The 24,206-nt window shown below is 36.6% G+C and overlaps 4 protein-coding genes across 4 annotated transcripts in view; 2 read left to right on the forward strand and 2 right to left on the reverse strand.

Moving 5' to 3' along the window:
- The window catches only part of LOC132561640 (protein virilizer homolog), a 99,551-nt gene that overhangs the window by 33,196 nt on the left and 42,149 nt on the right, over positions 1 to 24,206 (forward strand). The window lies entirely within an intron of this gene.
- LOC132561641 (uncharacterized) lies at positions 755 to 1,677 on the forward strand. The gene has a single exon (XM_060226344.1). The coding sequence runs from the start codon at positions 755 to 757 to the stop codon at positions 1,541 to 1,543; it is 789 nt and encodes a 262-aa protein (XP_060082327.1). The 3' UTR covers positions 1,544 to 1,677.
- Positions 8,832 to 10,370, reverse strand: LOC132561629 (uncharacterized). The gene has a single exon (XM_060226330.1). The coding sequence runs from the start codon at positions 10,368 to 10,370 to the stop codon at positions 8,832 to 8,834; it is 1,539 nt and encodes a 512-aa protein (XP_060082313.1).
- LOC132561630 (uncharacterized) lies at positions 16,670 to 18,208 on the reverse strand. Its single transcript, XM_060226331.1, has one exon. The coding sequence runs from the start codon at positions 18,206 to 18,208 to the stop codon at positions 16,670 to 16,672; it is 1,539 nt and encodes a 512-aa protein (XP_060082314.1).

The raw sequence follows: 24,206 nt of genomic DNA on the forward strand, positions 1-24,206 counted from the left end.
GGAAAAGGCAGATTACTATTGATTTCAGGGTTTTGTGATAAACTGTTGATTTTTTATTAATTCATTTTGGAATTCATCTTCACCAACTTGTTTCTATATATACACACACATGCTGAAAATAGTGTACACAGCTAGCCACAGAAAGGATATATTGTTATGGGCAATATCAAAGAGAATTCTGTCAAAAACAATTATACCCTTGAAACTGTTCTGTGTGTACGTAAGATTTACCATCAGAATCCACTGTAAGGGGCCACACAAGTGAAATATCACTTTCAACCAATTGTATTGACAACATTAAAATTAAGAGAGATATATAACAATACATACATTAATGTGGACGAGTTAAGGGGAAGTAACTCCATAAACAATTACCATTGGATTAGTGATGATTGATTCATTAAGACCGAGACGAGGTCGGGTCAAGGGTCACCAGGACCTAGTTGGTCGGTTGTTCTGGAGCTCCGGTGAAAAATTATCTTTTTGTATGTTTGCACGATATATTGGAACTTAATTTTCTGTCAACATCTAGTTAATATGCTTAACTAGTTGACTGATATATCGGTCTGTGATATTTTCTTCGGAAAATATACTTTTGGAGCAGGAACTTTTGAGAACATGGACTGAGTCTAGTCACTGACCACTACTCACCACTTACGTATACCTGGCCGTGTATGTGTACACCTATAGATGGACTATCTACAGCCTATATATTCTGGAGCTTAGTTTTTTGGTTTACTGGATATTGTTTATCATGCCTCCCAAGACCCTGCGAGATCGAGCTCACAGCAGCAGGACCAGTGGTATTGGTACTAAATCCACAGACGATCGACTAGACGAGATATATGAGATCCTCAGGAATCTTATTACTGAGGATGTGTTGGATAAAAAGTTAGAGAAACTCCGTTTGGACATTCAGCTAGAACACGCAGAACGTATTGAAGCTCTGGAGGAGAGGGTAAACACCCTGGAAACTGAAAATAACAACTTGAAAGTGACAATTTCTGAGCTAGAGAACGAGTTATTGACCAGTCAAGATCGACAGAGTGAGATGGCGGGAAAGTATAACGACCTGGAACAACAAGGCCGGAAGAATTCTGTTAGAATCGTTGGACTTCCAGACCCGGGAGTGAGGGAATCGGTAGAGGACTGTGTCCAAACGATCGTGGGATTTGTACGTGACACCTTGAAAGTACCACTTCAGGAGAGGGACATTGACATCGCACATAGATTGGGAAAGTACAATGGTACAAATCCTAGGAATGTGATAGTAAAGTTCACGCACCGGAGAAAGAAGCATGAAATTATCCGCGCCCGCAAGATCCTGAAAGGTTCCAAGTTTGTTATCTATGAAGACCTTACTTCCTTAAATCAACAGAGACTGAAGGAAGCGTTCCGTATGAACTGTGTCAAAAATTCGTATAGCACAGACGGGAAAATATATGTGATTTTGACTAATGGCAAGAAGCGCAGACTTTTACACGATACACCCTTGGAAGAAAGTTACTTGATGAACGATGCTAATTTTGTATCAAGGAGATAGAAGTTGGACAGTGCACAGTGATCGGTAAATGACTTAATGCCAGTGTGTCTGGCAACCGATCACCTTTGTGTTGTATACTAATGTGCTTTTTTCTGTGGTGTACATGTATATGTGTGTTGTGTGATCAATTCTTCTGTGTGAAAAGGATATATATCATTACTAGAATTCCATTTGTAAAAGGTAAGAATAACTACGTAGTATTTTTTGTGAATTTAGATTTTAAAGTATGATAATGAGATATACACATGTAACGTCATTCAAAGTGAGCATATAGCTTGTTATAAATAATATATTTGTAACTGTCGTAATTTAAGAAAGATTTTTTAAGCTCCGAAAATAAATGGTATGTATATGCTATATTTTGAGGATGTCGTAGGTAGTAGTAGTATTTAAGTCCGTGGTAGTCCATAATATCTTGCTAATAACCTATATTGAGTAGCCAGGTATTATATGGGATATTATATATAACTTACAGAAATGCATGTATGCTATAATATAATTGGTGAACGTGTAGTTGTTTTATATATACTTTCGGTCCGGGTGGTCTCGGGAGGTCCCCCGGTCTATTCCGGATAGTTCCGCGGGCCGGTTCATTCTCCGTGCATTAGTATCAACACTTCCTGTTTGTCATTTCCGGTATAGCGGCACAAATTGTCTGATTGTCCGAAGTTTTCACGGCCAATAGGTTGTGTGTAAGTGTTGAGTGGTGGTGTAGCTCCTTTCTTGACCTTGTAAGATGCTTTTATCACAACCTTTCCCCCCTCTTATCCCCATTTCTTCTCCCTTTGTCTTGTTTCCTATTTCCCAGCTGGAAGGCTGCTCTTACGCATTCATTCAATTTCTCAGTTATGGATGATATCTGTGTACTCTCGGTGAACTGTCAGGGTCTTGGTGATAAAATTAAGAGGAAGGATGTTTTCTCATACTTAAGAGACAAGAAATACCACATCTACTGTTTACAAGACACTCATTTTTCAACAGAACAAGAAAATTTAATTAGAAATGAATGGGGGTATCACAGTTTTTTCAGTTCTTTCTCATCAAATTCTCGTGGTGTAGCAATCTTACTCAATAATAATTTTGAAAGTAAAGTTTATAGAGAAAAACGTGATTTAGATGGAAATTTTTTAGGGATTGATATTGATATTGAGGGTAGTAGATTGACACTTATAACCATTTATGGGCCTAATCAGGATAATCCAATTTTTTATACTCAGATTTCGGAAACTATTGACAGCTTTGGAAATGAAAATATAATAGTCTGTGGCGATTTTAACCTCGTGATTAACCCTGAGCTTGATTATGATAACTCATATAGAAACATCAACAATGCATCTGCTAGGGAGAAGGTGTTAGAAATCAGTGAGACATACAATCTTATAGACATTTTTAGAGAACTTCATCCAGATATTAAGAGATATACTTGGCGAAGAAAAAATCCTATTAAGCAGGCCAGACTAGACTTTTTTCTCACTTCAGACAGTTTATTATCCAGTACAAGAAAATCTTTCATAGAACCAAGTTATAGATCTGACCATTCGGCTACAGTAATAGCGTTAAAATTAAATGAATTTAAAAGAGGAAGAGGTCTCTGGAAGTTTAATAACTCATTATTATTTGAACTAGATTATTTAGACATGGTTAAAAAATGTATAGATGACATAAAATTACAATATTGCCTACCTGTATATAATCTTAACTCTGTTTCGCTTTTACCTAATACAGAAATTCAATTCTTAATTAATGATCAATTGTTTTTGGAGACATTGTTAATGGAAATAAGAGGCAAGTCAATATCATATGCATCTCATAGAAAGAAACAACAGAACCTTGAAGAAGAAAACCTAAAGAAATCTATCGAAATTATGGAAGCTAATATAGACACTGACCAGGAAGAATTAGATGTTAAAAAAAGAGAACTGGAAGCAATACGGTCAAAAAAAATAAAGGGCAGTATTATTAGGTCAAGGGCCAAATGGGTGGAGGAAGGGGAGAAACCAACTTCGTATTTTTTAAATCTTGAAAACAGAAACTTTACTTCTAAAATTATTCCAAAAATTCAGAAAGATAATGGGGACATAATTACCAATCAAGATGATATTTTAAAAGAAGTTAAACTATTTTACGAAAACTTATACAAACATAAAGAAGTTACCCCAATTGATTTGGATCATCATCTCCATGACTGCAGTGTCCCTAAGTTAACTGATGCTGAGTCCAATAATTTAGAAGGTATTATAACATTTGAGGAGGCAGGAAAGGTATTGAAAGATATGAAAAACAATAAGAGTCCAGGTTCAGATGGCTTTACTTCAGAATTTTTTAAAACTTTTTGGAATTTCATAGGTATTTTTGTGATTCGTTCGATTAATTATAGTTTTTCAGTGGGCCTTCTCTCAATTACTCAGAGACAAGGTGTTATAACTTGCTTACCTAAGGGAGATAAGCCCCGTCATTTTTTAAAAAATTGGAGACCAATCTCTCTCTTGAACATTACATATAAAATAGCATCTGGAGTAATTTCATATAGGTTAAAATCAGTTTTAGGAAAACTTATTCATGAAGATCAGACGGGATTCTTATCTGGGCGTTATATTGGGGAAAACATCCGTACTATTTATGATGTAATGCGTTATGCAGAAGATTTGAATATTCCAGGAATGTTACTAATGGTCGACTTTGAAAAAGCTTTTGACTCAGTTTCTTGGGATTTTATTGATAATGTTCTTCGTTACTTTAACTTTGGAGTGGATATTAGGAAGTGGGTAAAAATTCTGCATACTAATGTTTATTCAGTGGTTAATCAGGGGGGTAACATTTCTAGACCAATTAACATTCAGCGTGGTTGTCGTCAAGGCGACCCAGTTGCCCCATATATTTTTATACTAAGTGTTGAAGTTCTAGCTGCAAGAATTAGAAATAATGAAAATATCCAGGGTATACAAATTAATAATGTGTCTATTTTAAATGTGCAATATGCTGATGATACAGGTCTGATTCTGGATGGAACTGAAAAATCACTAAAAGAATCTATTAATGAGCTGAATACTTTTGCTAAGATATCAGGGTTAAATATCAACACCAGTAAGACACAGGTTATTTGGATAGGAAGTAAGAAATATAGTGAGGAAGCTTTTCTTCCAGAGTTAAATCTAATTTGGGGTAAGAATAAGTTTACTTTTTTGGGAATTGATTTTTGTGTTAACCTTAGTGAAATTCCTGGAATGAATTACGATAAGAAACTTGTTAAATTAAAGGCTCTTATTAATGTGTGGGAAAGACGAAGGCTTACTCCTTTAGGTAGAATCAGTATAATAAAATCTTTATTAATTTCCCAGTTCAATTATTTATTTATTACCCTACCAAATCCTTCCAACAGTTTTCTTGGTAAATTGAGCTCTATTTTATTTGATTTCCTCTGGAATGGCAAACAACACAAGATAAAAAAAGACGTGGTCATTCAGAACTACATAGACGGGGGATTAAAAATGATAGATATTGTAGCTTTCATAGATTCTCTCAAACTTGGCTGGATCAGAAGAATATTTCACTCATCAGGGAAATGGAAAATATTATTGAATTCTATTATAGATGAGAAAAAAATGTTAAATTGTGGGATAGAATATGTTAATTCTTGTTGCCTAAATTGTAGAAATCCATTCTGGAAAGATGTATTTAAAAGTATGATTAAACTTACTAACTCGGAACTTTTTAGACAATGTTATATCACATCTGTCTTAAAAAGTCCTTTGTGGTATAATAAAGACATTCAGGTGGGGAATAAATGTGTTTTTTATCCAAGATGGTTTAATGCAGGTATACATACCATAAATGACCTTGTAAAGAATTATGAAGACATGACATTTTATTCTTTTAATGAGTTTGGTAATCTTTTCCCAACAATCAACGCCAACTATCTGCAGTACTTTGGTCTAATTACATCTATGAAGAAATTTCTACGGAAGAATACACTTCAGGTTGTACAGATTCAACAACCTTTCATACCACTTTTTTATGAAATATTTTTCAAAAGTAAAAAAGGTTCAAAGGATTTTTATATTTGTTTAATTAAACGACCACCAATACCAACTGGAATTCAAAAATGGGGGATAGAGTTTGATTTTGATGAACAGAAGAGGAAAAATATTCTAAGAATCCCATTTACTATCACTAAAAACTCAAAACTTCAGTGGTTCCAAGCAAGAATTATTCATCGTATATTGGTCACAAATTCTTTTCTTTTCAAAATTAATTTAAGTCCTAGTCCTTTGTGTAATTTGTGTAATATGGAAAGGGAGACAATTATACACTGTTTGTGGGAGTGTGTCGAGGTGCAGACACTGTTAGAGAGATTTGAATCGTTAATCAATCTTTTTTTTATTCCATTTTGGATGAACAAAGAAACTTATCTCTTTGGTATTCTTTCTCCTACGGCTAATGTAGTAGATAATGAAATTTTGATTATTATTAAACAATATATATACAAGACAAGATGTCTGCACAAAACTCTAAGTTTAAATGGTCTCATAAATACAATAAAAGATCACTTCCGAGTACAAAAATATATTGTTTCCTCTAAAAATTGTCACATAAAAAGGAATTTTGAAAACAACTGGAAAAAATGGAAACCTGTTTTGGACTTATAAATTATATCTTGAGCTACTTTCTCCATTGACCTTGACATCACCACAATTTCAACCATTATTTCATTTTCCTCATTTTGACCTATATATTAACTGTAAATGTTAAAATAGACAGTATCTGATAAAGCCCTCCAGCTTGTTTCTTTCTCTCTTCTCCCTCTTCAATCCATTGCCCCTTCTTTCCTTCCCCTCCGCCTCACCCTTTCCCATCTGTCATATGTAATGTGTGTATGATCTTGTGAGGATGTGTGTGTATATACGTGTGAGAGAGGGTGTGTGAGTGTGTGTGTGTGTGTACTCATCCCATAGAAGGTATGGGCTGGGCCAAATTCCGTAGCCACCTATATTTTCTGTTGGTTAATAGTCTGGATGTTTGATGATGATGATTATGATGATTGATGTTTGATGATGATGATGAGGATTGGTGCTTGTTTGATACATGTAATTCTTTGCGAATGATAATGATATGTTATGTACAATTTAGAGTGAAAATGATGTTAGGCCCTTAAATTGTATGGCGTGTCTGTGTATTGGTGTGTGAGGGCATGTGTGGCTTTGAAAGGCTGCAAGTAAAACATTTATGTTTTGAAAAATCTTTGAAAAATAAAAAATTATAAAAAAAAAAAGACCGAGACATGATCAGTATTATTGTACTGATATGCATTATGATGTAAACTATTAAGTATAGATATTTGGTGATATTGGATTCATCCCCCCAGCAGATACAGGCCATATACATATAACACTGGCCACACACTGTTGAGGATCACAAGCCAATTTCATCAAATAAATGTATATAATTTTATGAAAGAGTTACACCAACTCCTACAAGTAATGTGGAAATTACTCTGTTTATTCAATAGAAGTTACTTACTTTTTACATCAACATAAGAGAAAATTCATCTCTATTTATATCTTTTCTTTACCTGGTATACAGTCATACGCACTTAATTAGAAATCAGATATATTTAAATACCACTTAATATGAATTCAGATATCTTGGAATACCACTTAATATGAATTCAGATATATTGAAATACCACTTAATATGAATTCAGATATCTTGGAATACCACTTAATATGAATTCAGATATATTGAAATACCACTTAATATGAATTCAGATATATTGAAATACCACTTGATATGAATTCAGGTATATTGAAATACCACTTAATTTGAAATAAAATCAAACAAGGGCAAAATATCTTCTTTGTCTTTGTGTTTATATACCGCTTAATTTGAACTCAATCAATTTGCAATCCCGCTTCATTTGAAAGGTAAATTCTATCTCTAAGCAACACAAATTTATTGTTTTCACATCATTTAATTTGGAAGCCACTTTGACCCACAATTGAAGGTGTTGTCACACTTTGGTGATTACGATGTCAATAACCATGTAAAAGTTGGATACAACAGAAATATATCAATCAGTATTAATCAGTGTGTTGTTTGCTATTCGGACACATACCTAAGTCAGTCTACAGAAACAGAGTGACAGTTCTGATGGCTTCCTCCACAAAACACGTACACAACTTATGATCAATGAAAAGTAGGAACTGATTCAATCTGTTGATCAAAAGGAAAAAGCTAAAAGTGACATTGTAAGAGAATCAATCTGAGTACACTACTAAGCAACAATATGGACAGTTCTGAAAAATTAAAACTATAAACTGTTAATTGAGATGCAGATATATTGTGTTTTGTTTGTTGCATATACAAATATTTTACCTGTACCTTACACTATCGTACACATTGATAAGATATTCATTGAACAGTGAACAAAGTCCCTGGTTATATTGAAACCTGGATAACTTAAAGTATTTTGTCATTCCCCAAGGATTTCAATATAACCAGGTTTTACTGTATATAACTATTAGACCAGAAACAACTCACTGTTGTGTATTGTAAGTCTAACTTGATAAACTGTGACAATAAAATATAAAAGAAAATGAACAGAATGATCCATTAATCAATATCAGTAGTATTACAGATTGATTGGTGACTTGATTGACCTGTGACCTTTAGTGACCTATATATTGACATTTAGAGTAATAACTCTGCATTGTTATAAGATATACAAATAAAAAGTATACAGTATTGAAATAAATAATAAAGTTGATTAAAAGTTAAGCCAGTAGCTCACCAGTTATGTAGCCATTGACCTCTTGTTCAGGGTTTTCCATAATTTTGTTAGTAGTAGACTGTGTAGTGAAAGTAGGAGGCTGTCCTGCCGTGTACGTGTAGTCATGTACAGAACATTATTACGGAACTGGATTGGTGTAGGCGACCAAACGATCAAAGTAGCCGGTCAAATTGGCCGGCGACCGGCTCTTATGGAAAACCCTGCTTGTTGATACTAAACTTTTGAAAATTTGCCTCAATAACACTTTTTCACAAATAAATATCTCTTTACCCGATAACAAAAGTAGTTTCTAAATCTTCGGTCACCAAGCAACATTCTAATGGTGTGTCTAGCCAAACGTGAGTGTTACTTGTTCTTTGTTGTTGTACATCAGATTATTGTTATGTACATTTAATGTATGGATCTTTGATGTTCGTTAATGGCAATCCGATTCTTCAACTATTCCTGGCTGGTTCAGACAGAGTAGTATATAAGGACCTGTTTCCCACTTTCCTGGCTGGTTCAGACAGAGTAGTATTTAAGGACCTGTATTTCCCACTTTCCTGGTGATGGTTCAGACGTTGTCCAGAGTACTTGGCCATCCTCGAGTCCTAACGCTCCCTGACCCTGAGTGTTACAACACAAGGTTTTGATGTGCTGTCCTAATCCACTTATCAGTTCAATTGTATTTCTTTTCATGTCGGCCACAACCAGATTCCCATTTCTGTCATAGGCTATAGATCCTGGGCCAAATGTTTCCTCTCTCACAGCTCCTGTTGTCTGAATTTTATCTCCTTTGAACTTTGATTTCACTTGTAACCTTTTGTTGTAGATGATGATTTGTCCTTTCCAATCATCTTCATCTGAATCATCTCTTTTCAGAACTTCCGCACTCAGTACAGCAATGTTGCCAGTCAGGGGACATTGGGTTATCTTCCCTGGTGAAGCAATCCCAGAGGTCTGGCGTGTGCTGGAATGTAGTATTACACCATTTTCTGTGTAAATACTTACTTTGTTTTCAGTTCCCAATATAACGAAACCTTCTTTAGTCACACAGATACTGTATGGTGGGTCATTTGTTCTGAATTTGATGGCTGGTGCTTTTGACAATGAAGACACTTCACAGACTATTTTTTCTTCTCGACAGCAAAACCAAATGTGTCCTGTTTTTGTTGATATGTTGATGTCTCGGATTTGATGTTGGCATTTGATTACCTTTTGTATCTGTCCTTTGATGTCAATAAGCTCTAGTGAGTTGCTTTCAAAATGACAGATCCAGGCTTGACTGTTCTGTGTGGGGCAGATTGTAGTGATGTGATGTCGAAATTCAAATCGTAATTGTACTTCTGGTTCCCTTCGCAGTTTGATTTTTATAAATTTTTCCTTTGGGGGTTGATTTATAGAAATAGTGCCAACAACTTGTTTCAACTTGTCGAGTGTGTCTTGACATGAATGAAATTCTGGCCATTGTTGTTTAGGCAAACTTGGGATCTTGGAATCCAGATTTTGGACATCCAATACCATGTCATGTACAAGAACAGCTGTTCCCATCTGAAGTGTTTGTTTACATTCATTCAGAAGACTCTCCAGAGAGGATATCTGGTTCAGCAGTTGAGTGATATGGTCTTTGAGCAAATTCTGGTTCAGAATTTCAATCTTGTCACAAATTTTGATATTTTCTGTGATCAAGTCATCAATTTCTTGTTTACACCTTTTCCCCTCGTCTGTCACTTTGGAACGAAGCCCACAGAAGTGAAGGCTGTTTTCTGTCATTTCCTTTTGGGTTGCTTGGACCTCCATTTTCAATTGAGGTAGAGCATGTTTTTCTGTGTTATTAATGAATTCTTGTAGCATACTGTTTTTCTGACTTCTCACACTAGAGAGTTCCACAAGTTCATGAGATTTGTGGGATGTAACGCAGCATGTGGCACAAATAAGTTCTTCATCACAATCATTACAAATAAAAATGATCTCCTTTTGTTTGTGGTGTGGACAATTTGAACTGCCTTTAATCCTTACAGGTAGTTGTTCTTGCTGACCAGATGACTGCTTAGTAGACATAGTTAAATGCTAGTTAAAGGTTGATTGTGTTTATTACAACTATGGATACATTGAAGGTTGCAATGATAATATTCAGTAAGCCACTCTTAAATCTGGATTTCATCCCTCCAGGGGGTTTCCTTTTTATTCCGGGAACACAAATATCTGTATAAAAATTTGTCAATTGAATGACGATTCAAATCTGGTAGAGACAGCCGGTATGCTTGAGTGATAGTCAACTTTGCCCTCTCCTGGAGTTGATGGAAAGTTAGTTATGGTAAATGGTTAAATACCAGTATGGAATTACAATGTAGTCACAAGGATGACTAAACAAGAAACTCGTTGTGTTTACCAGTGATCTCTGTCGTTGTTCAGTTTTCACCGTGTACTTATCACAGACTGAGCAGCCATATTGGAACAGGGTATGTTCCCTTGTCAGAAACTAGCTCCTTGATATCCTGGATCAAAGTTCAAAGTTCACTAGACAGCTGTTCCTTTCTGTAATAACTGCATGAAAAAAACACCCTGTACTGTATACTGTATATAGTTGTTGCAACTGGTAGGATTTCTTATAAAAATAACTTGGTTGTAATGACATTGCAGTCAATGCAATTTTTTAAAAGATAAGATTGACACTGGCATTTTATCAGAAAGGTTTATCACCTGTATGTAGATTTATTGCATTCAACCAGGAAGTGCATCAACCAAGGTATGATACACATGTGAGGGTCATTATTCACGAACAAAAATAGCATTAAAAATGTCAGCTGATCTGTTGTAGTAGTAGCGGTTACACAAGTGGTCGTGGTATAACGTTTTTCTTTTCACTCTAGATAGTTATTTTTTTAAAAGTTATAAAAATGACAAGTATGAGCAAGTCTTTTTGTAAAGTTTGAAAGTAAGTGAACTGAGAGAGAGAAATACAATTTACTATGACTACAAGTTTGTGTGACCTGTTTCCATCATTTTATCATAATAGAATATCTGTTCTGAAGTTGAATGGCCCTGTTCTGTATCCATATGTGTTTACCTGGTCTGTTGTTGTGTAATGACCTTTAGTGACATACTGCTCAATAATATGTTAAACTGACAATTACATAATTACATGGGGACATTGTAACTCCTTGCAAATTCTAACCAGAAGTAATGTTTTTTAAATTCAAAACAAAAAAACAAAAAATCCAAATGAAAATGTTAGGAAACATTTGTGAACTACTTAATGTGCTCTTTAAATTTCTGTGAGTGTGTGAAGGGCCCTGTTGGTCAAAGTTCAACCTGTCAGCCAATCAAAACATGTTAAAATTCTGATACCACCAGAAGTAAAACGATTGCAGTTTACATAATTCTATTTATTATAAATAATTTCTCATCTTTAGCTAATATGATAGTATATTTGTTTACTGATCATAATTCTGATACCACCAGAAGTAAAACGACTGCAGTTTACATAATTCTATTTATTATAAATAATTTCTCATCTTTAGCTAATATGATAGTATATTTGTTTAATAAGTAACTTCTCGTGAAAATTCAAGCAGAAACCCACAACAAATCAAATATATGATAACTAAATGTAATAGATATAACATCAAAAGCAAAACTGTCAGTTGATTGAGAGAATAGATGTCTTTGTGACAGCATTTAGACGAGTTGTTTTCTTGTTTCTGATAGTTAGAGAATGACCAGTAAGTCTTTATATCACTTCCTCCAAGTCGTACTTCTATGGACATGGTGCTGAAAATGTTATTTATTCCAATTAAAAACTGATTTACATGAATGTTTTTTCAAAGCCATAGTGATCAATTTTAAATATATAAAAAAAAAATCTCCTTTTTTTCCAAAATATTGAAATTGAGAATTAAGGGATTTAAAGCAATCATTTATGAACCATCAAAGGTAAGAAAATCACAGTTTTTCCCAAAAATGTAATTTCAAAAATTTGCATCAATCAATTGTTGCTGCACTTTGTTTTTCAGGTCGCCTGAGCCAAAGGCTCATGGTGACCTATTGCCATCATGATTTGTCTGTCGTCGTGCGTCGTTAACTTTTCACATATTCGACTTCTTCTCAAGAACCACTGAATGGATTTGGACCAAACTTGGCACAAAGCATCCCCATGGGAAGCCACTTCAAGTTTGCGAAGAAAAAGGGCATAACCGCAATAAGGGCCCTAGAAGGGGGAAAAAGGGGTTAAAACTAGGTAAATCTTTAAAAACCTTCTTCTCATGAACCAACGGTCAGATTAAGTTCATATTTGATATTTAGGGTCCTTATGGCAAAGTCTACAAAAATGGCCCCACATGGGGGCGCTTAAAAGGGTCAAAAATTCAACTTTGACCGATTTCAACCAAATTGGGTAGACAGCATCCCTTAGTGAAGGACATATGAAATTATGTTGAAAAAAGTGATTATGTCCCCTTTGGGGCCCATAAGGGATGTAAAAGGGGCCATAGGTAAAAACCTTCTTAAAATGACTTCTTCTCAAGAACCATTGGATGGATTTTGACCAAACTTGGCAGAAAGCATCTGCATGGGAAGCCGCTTCAAGTTGGTGAGGAAAAAGGGCATGGCCCCAGGAGGGGGAAAAAGGGGAAACTTGATACGAATGTTCTACACAAGGTCCTGGCAAATGTTTTAACTTTTTGGGGCGATTCAAAATCCAAGATGGCCACCCTGGCTAAGACATTATGGACTTCCTCTCAAGAACCATTGGGTAGGTCATGTTCAAACTTGGTACAGATGTTTTACACATGGTCCTGCACAAGTGTTGTTACATTTTTGCAACATTTTAAAATCCCCAGATTATTGACATATATTCCTCAGGTGACCGTTAAGGCCCCTTGGGCCTCTTGTTTACTACAGGTATCAAAATATGTGAAACAAACATTTTCACATATTCTTTATTTTTTTTCTGCGGTTTTTCAGGGCAACCTTTTTTCCCTTTCTTTTTCTGTATCAATAACTTGCTATAGAATGATACTAGAATGATAAAAAAAAAAACCGAAAATGAAAAGTTTAAATAAAATGCTTGTTTCAATCTTTTATTTGACCATATAATAAAATCTAACTGTTTTAGACTTTTATAGAAAAAATTTGATCAAGATGGGGTTGTGTGCTTTGTTTTTGTGGTTTTCATTCAAATAGCCACTTTTTTGCAAGATCAGGAAACAAGATGAAATTTTTATTTTCAGGTTTTCCAAATCAAAGAAAGTTGTCCAACAACTTGAGATTTACATTTTAAGGTCATCTGACCCAAAGGGTCAAGATACAACCTTTGGCTATTGTGCATCGTTCGTTGTTGAGCGGTGTCTGCTGTCAGTAAATTTTTACGTTAAAGTACTATTTCTTCTTAGCATTTTGACAGATTTCAACCAAATTTGGTCTGAAACATGATTGCATTTGAATGTGAATTCAATACCTGATTTGTCAGACCAGCATTCATTTGGTGATTGTCAGATGACCGTTAAGGGCCATGGCCTTCGTGTTTGATATTGTCATTTGTGGTGATAATTCAGGCAATATTTTGTTGAATCTAATAAATGCTTTCAGAGTTATACTCAAGAGAATTACCACAACAATGGTTAATACAATGAAATTGTCAATGCTGTTAACCAACTGCTCCATCACAAGATATAATCCACATAATTCTATTAAATGTTGTATTAAGCTCTCTACTCTAGCTTAAAAGTACAGCTATAAATAAGAAAGCATATGAAACACCAGATGAGATTATTGTACGGAGTTGTATTGAAATACTTCCATACAAACATCCTTAGAACAAAAGTCAGAAGAATACACTTTCAGTAGAGTCATGTAATTATCTCTGTCATATTCTGTAATTCTATTGTCACCTTAAAACACCTTTATTTAGTGACCTCATTTTTAGACAAAAATTGTCACCAAAGTAGGTCAGAGTTCAGAGTTCCACACTCAACATATTTCAAACTGTTTTTATCCTTACAGCACATTACTTGAAATTATATACATGTTGGCACTAAAGTAAATTCTTTTCTATTGTAAGTCTTACTGACATATGTATCTGACTCCTACTCTTCCGGGCTGGTTCAGACAGAGTAGTATTTAAGGACCTGTATTTCCCACTTTCCTGGCTGGTTCAGACAGAGTAGTATATAAGGACCTGTATTTCCCACTTTCCTGGCTGGTTCAGACAGAGTACTATTTAAGGACCTGTATTTCCCACTTTCCTGGCTGGTTCAGACAGAGTACTATTTAAGGATCTGTTTCCCACTTTCCTGGCTGGTTCAGACATAGTAGTATATAAGGACCTGTATTTCCCACTTTCCCGGCTGGTTCAGACAGAGTACTATTTAAGGACCTGTATTTCCCACTTTCCTGGCTGGTTCAGACAGAGTAGTATATAAGGACCTGTATTTCCCACTGTCCTGGCTGGTTCAGACAGAGAAGTATATAAGGACCTGTATTTCCCACTTTCCTGGCTGGTTCAGACAGAGTAGTATTTAAGGACCTGTATTTCCCACTTTCCTGGCTGGTTCAGACAGAGAAGTATATAAGGACCTGTATTTCCCACTTTCCTGGCTGGTTCAGACAGAGTAGTATATAAGGACTTGTATTTCCCACTTTCCTGGCTGGTTCAGACAGAGTAGTATTTAAGGACCTGTATTTCCCACTTTCCTGGCTGGTTCAGACAGAGTAGTATTTAAGGACCTGTATTTCCCACTTTCCTGGCTGGTTCAGACAGAGTAGTATTTAAGGACCTGTATTTCCCACTTTCCTGGCTGGTTCAGACAGAGTAGTATATAAGGACCTGTATTTCCCACTTTCCTGGCTGGTTCAGACAGAGTAGTATTTAAGGACCTGTATTTCCCACTTTCCTGGCTGGTTCAGACAGAGTAGTATTTAAGGACCTGTATTTCCCACTTTCCTGGCTGGTTCAGACAGAGTAGTATTTAAGGACCTGTATTTCCCACTTTCCTGGCTGGTTCAGACAGAGTAGTATATAAGGACTTTCCTGGCTGGTTCAGACTTTCCCTGTTTCCTGGCTGGTTCAGACAGAGTAGTATATAAGGACCTGTTTCCCACTTTCCTGGCTGGTTCAGACAGAGTAGTATTTAAGGACCTGTATTTCCCACTTTCCTGGCTGGTTCAGACAGAGTAGTATATAAGGACCTGTATTTCCCACTTTCCTGGCTGGTTCAGACAGAGTAGTATATAAGGACTTGTATTTCCCACTTTCCTGGCTGGTTCAGACAGAGTAGTATTTAAGGACCTGTATTTCCCACTTTCCTGGCTGGTTCAGACAGAGTAGTATATAAGGACCTGTATTTCCCACTTTCCTGGCTGGTTCAGACAGAGTAGTATATAAGGACCTGTATTTCCCACTTTCCTGGCTGGTTCAGACAGAGTAGTATATAAGGACTTGTATTTTCCACTTTCCTGGCTGGTTCAGACAGAGTAGTATTTAAGGACCTGTATTTCCCACTTTCCTGGCTGGTTCAGACAGAGTAGTATATAAGGACCTGTATTTCCCACTTTCCTGGCTGGTTCAGACAGAGTAGTATTTAAGGACCTGTATTTCCCACTTTCCTGGCTGGTTCAGACAGAGTAGTATATAAGGACCTGTATTTCCCACTTTCCTGGCTGGTTCAGACAGAGTAGTATTTAAGGACCTGTATTTCCCACTTTCCTGGCTGGTTCAGACAGAGTAGTATATAAGGACCTGTATTTCCCACTTTCCTGGCTGGTTCAGACAGAGTAGTATTTAAGGACCTGTATTTCCCTGTTTCCTGGCTGGTTCAGACAGAGTAGTATATAAGGACCTGTATTTCCCACTTTCCTGGCTGGTTCAGACAGAGTAGTATTTAAGGACCTGTATTTTCCACTTTCCTGGCTGGTTCAGACAGAGTAGTATATAAGGACCTGTATTTCCCACTTTCCTGGCTGGTTCAGACAGAGTAGTATATAAGGACCTGTATTTCCCACTTTCCTGGCTGGTTCAGACAGAGTAGTATTTAAGGACCTGTATTTCCCACTTTCCTGGCTGGTTCAGACAGAGTAGTATTTAAGGACCTGTATTTCCCACTTTCCTGGCTGGTTCAGACAGAGTAGTATATAAGGACCTGTATTTCCCACTTTCCTGGCTGGTTCAGACAGAGTAGTATATAAGGACCTGTTTCCCACTTTCCTGGCTGGTTCAGACAGAGTAGTATATAAGGACCTGTATTTCCCACTTTCCTGGCTGGTTCAGACAGAGTAGTATATAAGGAGTTGTATTTCCCACTTTCCTGGCTGGTTCAGACAGAGTAGTATATAAGGACCTGTTTCCCACTTTCCTGGCTGGTTCAGACAGAGTAGTATTTAAGGACCTGTATTTCCCACTTTCCTGGTGATGGTTTAGACGTTGTCCAGAGTACTTGGCCATCCTCGAGTCCTAACGCTCCCTGACCCTGAGTGTTACAACACAAGGTTTTGATGTGCTGTCCTAATCCACTTATCAGTTCAATTGTATTTCTTTTCATGTCGGCCACAACCAGATTCCCATTTCTGTCATAGGCTATAGATCCTGGGCCAATTGTTTCCTCTCTCACAGCTCCTGTTGTCTGAATTTTATCTCCTTTGAACTTTGATTTCACTTGTAACCTTTTGTTGTAGATGATGATTTGTCCTTTCCAATCATCTTCATCTGAATCATCTCTTTTCAGAACTTCCGCACTCAGTACAGCAATGTTGCCAGTCAGGGGACATTGGGTTATCTCCCCTGGTGAAGCAATCCCAGAGGTCTGGCGTGTGCTGGAATGTAGTATTACACCATTTTCTGTGTAAATACTTACTTTGTTTTCAGTTCCCAATATAACGAAACCTTCTTTAGTCACACAGATACTGTATGGTGGGTCATTTGTTCTGAATTTGATGGTTGGTGCTTTTGACAATGAAGACACTTCACAGACTATTTTTTCTTCTCGACAGCAAAACCAAATGTGTCCTGTTTTTGTTGATATGTTGATGTCTCGGATTTGATGTTGGCATTTGATTACCTTTTGTATCTGTCCTTTGATGTCAATAAGCTCTAGTGAGTTGCTTTCAAAATGACAGATCCAGGCTTGACTGTTCTGTGTGGGGCAGATTGTGGTGATGTGATGTCGAAATTTAAATCGTAATTGTACTTCTGGTTCCCTTCGTAGTTTGATTTTTATAAATTTTTCCTTTGGGGGTTGATTTATAGAAATAGTGCCAACAACTTGTTTCAACTTGTCGAGTGTGTCTTGACATGAATGAAATTCTGGCCATTGTTGTTTAGGCAAACTCGGGATCTTGGAATCCAGATTTTGGACATCCAATACCATGTCATGTACAAGAACAGCTGTTCCCATCTGAAGTGTTTGTTTACATTCATTCAGAAGACTCTCCAGAGAGGATATCTGGTTCAGCAGTTGAGTGATATGGTCTTTGAGCAAATTCTGGTTCAGAATTTCAATCTTGTCACAAATTTTGATATTTTCTGTGATCAAGTCATCAATTTCTTGTTTACACCTTTTCCCCTCGTCTGTCACTTTGGAACGAAGCCCACAAATGTGAAGGCTGTTTTCTGTCATTTCCTTTTGGGTTGCTTGGACCTCCATTTTCAATTGAGGTAGAGCATGTTTTTCTGTGTTATTAATGAATTCTTGTAGCATACTGTTTTTCTGACTTCTCACACTAGAGAGTTCCACAAGTTCATGAGATTTGTGGGATGTAACGCAGCATGTGGCACAAATAAGTTCTTCATCACAATCATTACAAATAAAAATGATCTCCTTTTGTTTGTGGTGTGGACAATTTGAACTGCCTTTAATCCTTACAGGTAGTTGTTCTTGCTGACCAGATGACTGCTTAGTAGACATAGTTAAATGCTAGTTAAAGGTTGATTGTGTTTATTACAACTATGGATACATTGAAGGTTGCAATGATAATATTCAGTAAGCCACTCTTAAATCTGGATTTCATCCCTCCAGGGGGTTTCCTTTTTATTCCGGGAACACAAATATCTGTATAAAAATTTGTCAATTGAATGACGATTCAAATCTGGTAGAGACAGCCGGTATGCTTGAGTGATAGTCAACTTTGCCCTCTCCTGGAGTTGATGGAAAGTTAGTTATGGTAAATGGTTAAATACCAGTATGGAATTACAATGTAGTCACAAGGATGACTAAACAAGAAACTCGTTGTGTTTACCAGTGATCTCTGTCGTTGTTCAGTTTTCACCGTGTACTTATCACAGACTGAGCAGCCATATTGGAACAGGGTATGTTCCCTTGTCAGAAACTAGCTCCTTGATATCCTGGATCAAAGTTCAAAGTTCACTAGACAGCTGTTCCTTTCTGTAATAACTGCATGAAAAAAACACCCTGTACTGTATACTGTATATAGCTGTTGCAACTGGTAGGATTTCTTATAAAAATAACTTGGTTGTAATGACATTGCAGTCAATGCAATTTTTTAAAAGATAAGATTGACACTGGCATTTTATCAGAAAGGTTTATCACCTGTATGTAGATTTATTGCATTCAACCAGGAAGTGCATCAACCAAGGTATGATACACATGTGAGGGTCATTATTCACGAACAAAAATAGCATTAAAAATGTCAGCTGATCTGTTGTAGTAGTAGCGGTTACACAAGTGGTCGTGGTATAACGTTTTTCTTTTCACTCTAGATAGTTATTTTTTTAAAAGTTATAAAAATGACAAGTATGAGCAAGTCTTTTTGTAAAGTTTGAAAGTAAGTGAACTGAGAGAGAGAAATACAATTTACTATGACTACAAGTTTGTGTGACCTGTTTCCATCATTTTATCATAATAGAATATCTGTTCTGAAGTTGAATGGCCCTGTTCTGTATCCATATGTGTTTACCTGGTCTGTTGTTGTGTAATGACCTTTAGTGACATACTGCTCAATAATATGTTAAACTGACAATTACATAATTACATGGGGACATTGTAACTCCTTGCAAATTCTAACCAGAAGTAATGTTTTTTAAATTCAAAACAAAAAAACAAAAAATCCAAATGAAAATGTTAGGAAACATTTGTGAACTACTTAATGTGCTCTTTAAATTTCTGTGAGTGTGTGAAGGGCCCTGTTGGTCAAAGTTCAACCTGTCAGCCAATCAAAACATGTTAAAATTCTGATACCACCAGAAGTAAAACGATTGCAGTTTACATAATTCTATTTATTATAAATAATTTCTCATCTTTAGCTAATATGATAGTATATTTGTTTACTGATCATAATTCTGATACCACCAGAAGTAAAACGACTGCAGTTTACATAATTCTATTTATTATAAATAATTTCTCATCTTTAGCTAATATGATAGTATATTTGTTTAATAAGTAACTTCTCGTGAAAATTCAAGCAGAAACCCACAACAAATCAAATATATGATAACTAAATGTAATAGATATAACATCAAAAGCAAAACTGTCAGTTGATTGAGAGAATAGATGTCTTTGTGACAGCATTTAGACGAGTTGTTTTCTTGTTTCTGATAGTTAGAGAATGACCAGTAAGTCTTTATATCACTTCCTCCAAGTCGTACTTCTATGGACATGGTGCTGAAAATGTTATTTATTCCAATTAAAAACTGATTTACATGAATGTTTTTTCAAAGCCATAGTGATCAATTTTAAATATATAAAAAAAAAATCTCCTTTTTTTCCAAAATATTGAAATTGAGAATTAAGGGATTTAAAGCAATCATTTATGAACCATCAAAGGTAAGAAAATCACAGTTTTTCCCAAAAATGTAATTTCAAAAATTTGCATCAATCAATTGTTGCTGCACTTTGTTTTTCAGGTCGCCTGAGCCAAAGGCTCATGGTGACCTATTGCCATCATGATTTGTCTGTCGTCGTGCGTCGTTAACTTTTCACATATTCGACTTCTTCTCAAGAACCACTGAATGGATTTGGACCAAACTTGGCACAAAGCATCCCCATGGGAAGCCACTTCAAGTTTGCGAAGAAAAAGGGCATAACCGCAATAAGGGCCCTAGAAGGGGGAAAAAGGGGTTAAAACTAGGTAAATCTTTAAAAACCTTCTTCTCATGAACCAACGGTCAGATTAAGTTCATATTTGATATTTAGGGTCCTTATGGCAAAGTCTACAAAAATGGCCCCACATGGGGGCGCTTAAAAGGGTCAAAAATTCAACTTTGACCGATTTCAACCAAATTGGGTAGACAGCATCCCTTAGTGAAGGACATATGAAATTATGTTGAAAAAAGTGATTATGTCCCCTTTGGGGCCCATAAGGGATGTAAAAGGGGCCATAGGTAAAAACCTTCTTAAAATGACTTCTTCTCAAGAACCATTGGATGGATTTTGACCAAACTTGGCAGAAAGCATCTGCATTGGAAGCCGCTTCAAGTTGGTGAGGAAAAAGGGCATGGCCCCAGGAGGGGGAAAAAGGGGAAACTTGATACGAATGTTCTACACAAGGTCCTGGCAAATGTTTTAACTTTTTGGGGCGATTCAAAATCCAAGATGGCCACCCTGGCTAAGACATTATGGACTTCCTCTCAAGAACCATTGGGTAGGTCATGTTCAAACTTGGTACAGATGTTTTACACATGGTCCTGCACAAGTGTTGTTACATTTTTGCAACATTTTAAAATCCCCAGATTATTGACATATATTCCTCAGGTGACCGTTAAGGCCCCTTGGGCCTCTTGTTTACTACAGGTATCAAAATATGTGAAACAAACATTTTCACATATTCTTTATTTTTTTTCTGCGGTTTTTCAGGGCAACCTTTTTTCCCTTTCTTTTTCTGTATCAATAACTTGCTATAGAATGATACTAGAATGATAAAAAAAAAAACCGAAAATGAAAAGTTTAAATAAAATGCTTGTTTCAATCTTTTATTTGACCATATAATAAAATCTAACTGTTTTAGACTTTTATAGAAAAAATTTGATCAAGATGGGGTTGTGTGCTTTGTTTTTGTGGTTTTCATTCAAATAGCCACTTTTTTGCAAGATCAGGAAACAAGATGAAATTTTTATTTTCAGGTTTTCCAAATCAAAGAAAGTTGTCCAACAACTTGAGATTTACATTTTAAGGTCATCTGACCCAAAGGGTCAAGATACAACCTTTGGCTATTGTGCATCGTTCGTTGTTGAGCGGTGTCTGCTGTCAGTAAATTTTTACGTTAAAGTACTATTTCTTCTTAGCATTTTGACAGATTTCAACCAAATTTGGTCTGAAACATGATTGCATTTGAATGTGAATTCAATACCTGATTTGTCAGACCAGCATTCATTTGGTGATTGTTAGATGACCGTTAAGGGCCATGGCCTTCGTGTTTGATATTGTCATTTGTGGTGATAATTCAGGCAATATTTTGTTGAATCTAATAAATGCTTTCAGAGTTATACTCAAGAGAATTACCACAACAATGGTTAATACAATGAAATTGTCAATGCTGTTAACCAACTGCTCCATCACAAGATATAATCCACATAATTCTATTAAATGTTGTATTAAGCTCTCTACTCTAGCTTAAAAGTACAGCTATAAATAAGAAAGCATATGAAACACCAGATGAGATTATTGTACGGAGTTGTATTGAAATACTTCCATACAAACATCCTTAGAACAAAAGTCAGAAGAATACACTTTCAGTAGAGTCATGTAATTATCTCTGTCATATTCTGTAATTCTATTGTCACCTTAAAACACCTTTATTTAGTGACCTCATTTTTAGACAAAAATTGTCACCAAAGTAGGTCAGAGTTCAGAGTTCCACACTCAACATATTTCAAACTGTTTTTATCCTTACAGCACATTACTTGAAATTATATACATGTTGGCACTAAAGTAAATTCTTTTCTATTATAAGTCTTACTGACATATGTATCTGACTCCTACTCTTCCGGGCTGGTTCAGACAGAGAAGTATATAAGGACCTGTATTTTCCACTGTCCTGGCTGGTTCAGACAGAGTAGTATTGAAGGACCTGTATTTCCCACTTTCCTGGCTGGTTCAGACAGAGTAGTATTGAAGGACCTGTATTTCCCACTTTCCTGGCTGGTTCAGACAGAGTAGTATTTAAGGACCTGTATTTCCCACTTTCCTGGCTGGTTCAGACAGAGTAGTATATAAGGACCTGTATTTCCCACTTTCCTGGCTGGTTCAGACAGAGTACTATTTAAGGATCTGTTTCCCACTTTCCTGGCTGGTTCAGACATAGTAGTATATAAGGACCTGTATTTCCCACTTTCCCGGCTGGTTCAGACAGAGTACTATTTAAGGACCTGTATTTCCCACTTTCCTGGCTGGTTCAGACAGAGTAGTATATAAGGACCTGTATTTCCCACTGTCCTGGCTGGTTCAGACAGAGAAGTATATAAGGACCTGTATTTCCCACTTTCCTGGCAGGTTCAGACAGAGTAGTATTTAAGGACCTGTATTTCCCACTTTCCTGGCTGGTTCAGACAGAGTAGTATATAAGGACCTGTATTTCCCACTTTCCTGGCTGGTTCAGACAGAGTAGTATATAAGGACTTGTATTTCCCACTTTCCTGGCTGGTTCAGACAGAGTAGTATTTAAGGATCTGTATTTCCCACTTTCCTGGCTGGTTCAGACAGAGTAGTATTTAAGGACCTGTATTTCCCACTTTCCTGGCTGGTTCAGACAGAGTAGTATTTAAGGACCTGTATTTCCCACTTTCCTGGCTGGTTCAGACAGAGTAGTATATAAGGACCTGTATTTCCCACTTTCCTGGCTGGTTCAGACAGAGTAGTATTTAAGGACCTGTATTTCCCACTTTCCTGGCTGGTTCAGACAGAGTAGTATTTAAGGACCTGTATTTCCCACTTTCCTGGCTGGTTCAGACAGAGTAGTATTTAAGGACCTGTATTTCCCACTTTCCTGGCTGGTTCAGACAGAGTAGTATATAAGGACCTGTATTTCCCACTTTCCTGGCTGGTTCAGACAGAGTAGTATTTAAGGACCTGTATTTCCCACTTTCCTGGCTGGTTCAGACAGAGTAGTATATAAGGACCTGTATTTCCCACTTTCCTGGCTGGTTCAGGCAGAGTAGTATTTAAGGACCTGTATTTTCCACTTTCCTGGCTGGTTCAGACAGAGTAGTATATAAGGACCTGTATTTCCCACTTTCCTGGCTGGTTCAGACAGAGTAGTATATAAGGACTTGTATTTCCCACTTTCCTGGCTGGTTCAGACAGAGTAGTATATAAGGACTTGTATTTTCCACTTTCCTGGCTGGTTCAGACAGAGTAGTATTTAAGGACCTGTATTTCCCACTTTCCTGGCTGGTTCAGACAGAGTAGTATATAAGGACCTGTATTTCCCACTTTCCTGACTGGTTCAGACAGAGTAGTATATAAGGACCTGTGTTTCCCACTTTCCTGGCTGGTTCAGACAGAGTAGTATATAAGGACCTGTATTTCCCACTTTCCTGGCTGGTTCAGACAGAGTAGTATTATCAGGACCTGTATTTCCCACTTTCCTGGCTGGTTCAGACAGAGTAGTATTTAAGGACCTGTATTTCCCACTTTCCTGGCTGGTTCAGACAGAGTAGTATTTAAGGACCTGTATTTTCCACTTTCCTGGCTGGTTCAGACAGAGTAGTATATAAGGACCTGTATTTCCCACTTTCCTGGCTGGTTCAGACAGAGTAGTATATAAGGACTTGTATTTCCCACTTTCCTGGCTGGTTCAGACAGAGTAGTATATAAGGACCTGTTTCCCACTTTCCTGGCTGGTTCAGACAGAGTAGTATTTAAGGATCTGTATTTCCCACTTTCCTGGCTGGTTCAGACAGAGTAGTATTTAAGGACCTGTATTTCCCACTTTCCTGGCTGGTTCAGACAG

This window comes from Ylistrum balloti, unplaced genomic scaffold (genome assembly GCF_031769215.1).
Source record: "Ylistrum balloti isolate Yb309-2 unplaced genomic scaffold, AGI_CSIRO_Ybal_v1 Utg371248, whole genome shotgun sequence".
In the NCBI taxonomy this organism is placed as follows: Eukaryota; Metazoa; Mollusca; class Bivalvia; order Pectinida; family Pectinidae; genus Ylistrum; species Ylistrum balloti.

What these genes read in the sequence shown, in the direction of transcription:
- LOC132561641 (XM_060226344.1), top strand. Translation starts at nt 755, where the DNA reads ATGCCTCCCAAGACCCTGCGAGATCGAGCTCACAGCAGCAGGACCAGT.
- LOC132561629 (XM_060226330.1), bottom strand. Translation starts at nt 10,370, where the DNA reads ATGTCTACTAAGCAGTCATCTGGTCAGCAAGAACAACTACCTGTAAGG.
- LOC132561630 (XM_060226331.1), bottom strand. Translation starts at nt 18,208, where the DNA reads ATGTCTACTAAGCAGTCATCTGGTCAGCAAGAACAACTACCTGTAAGG.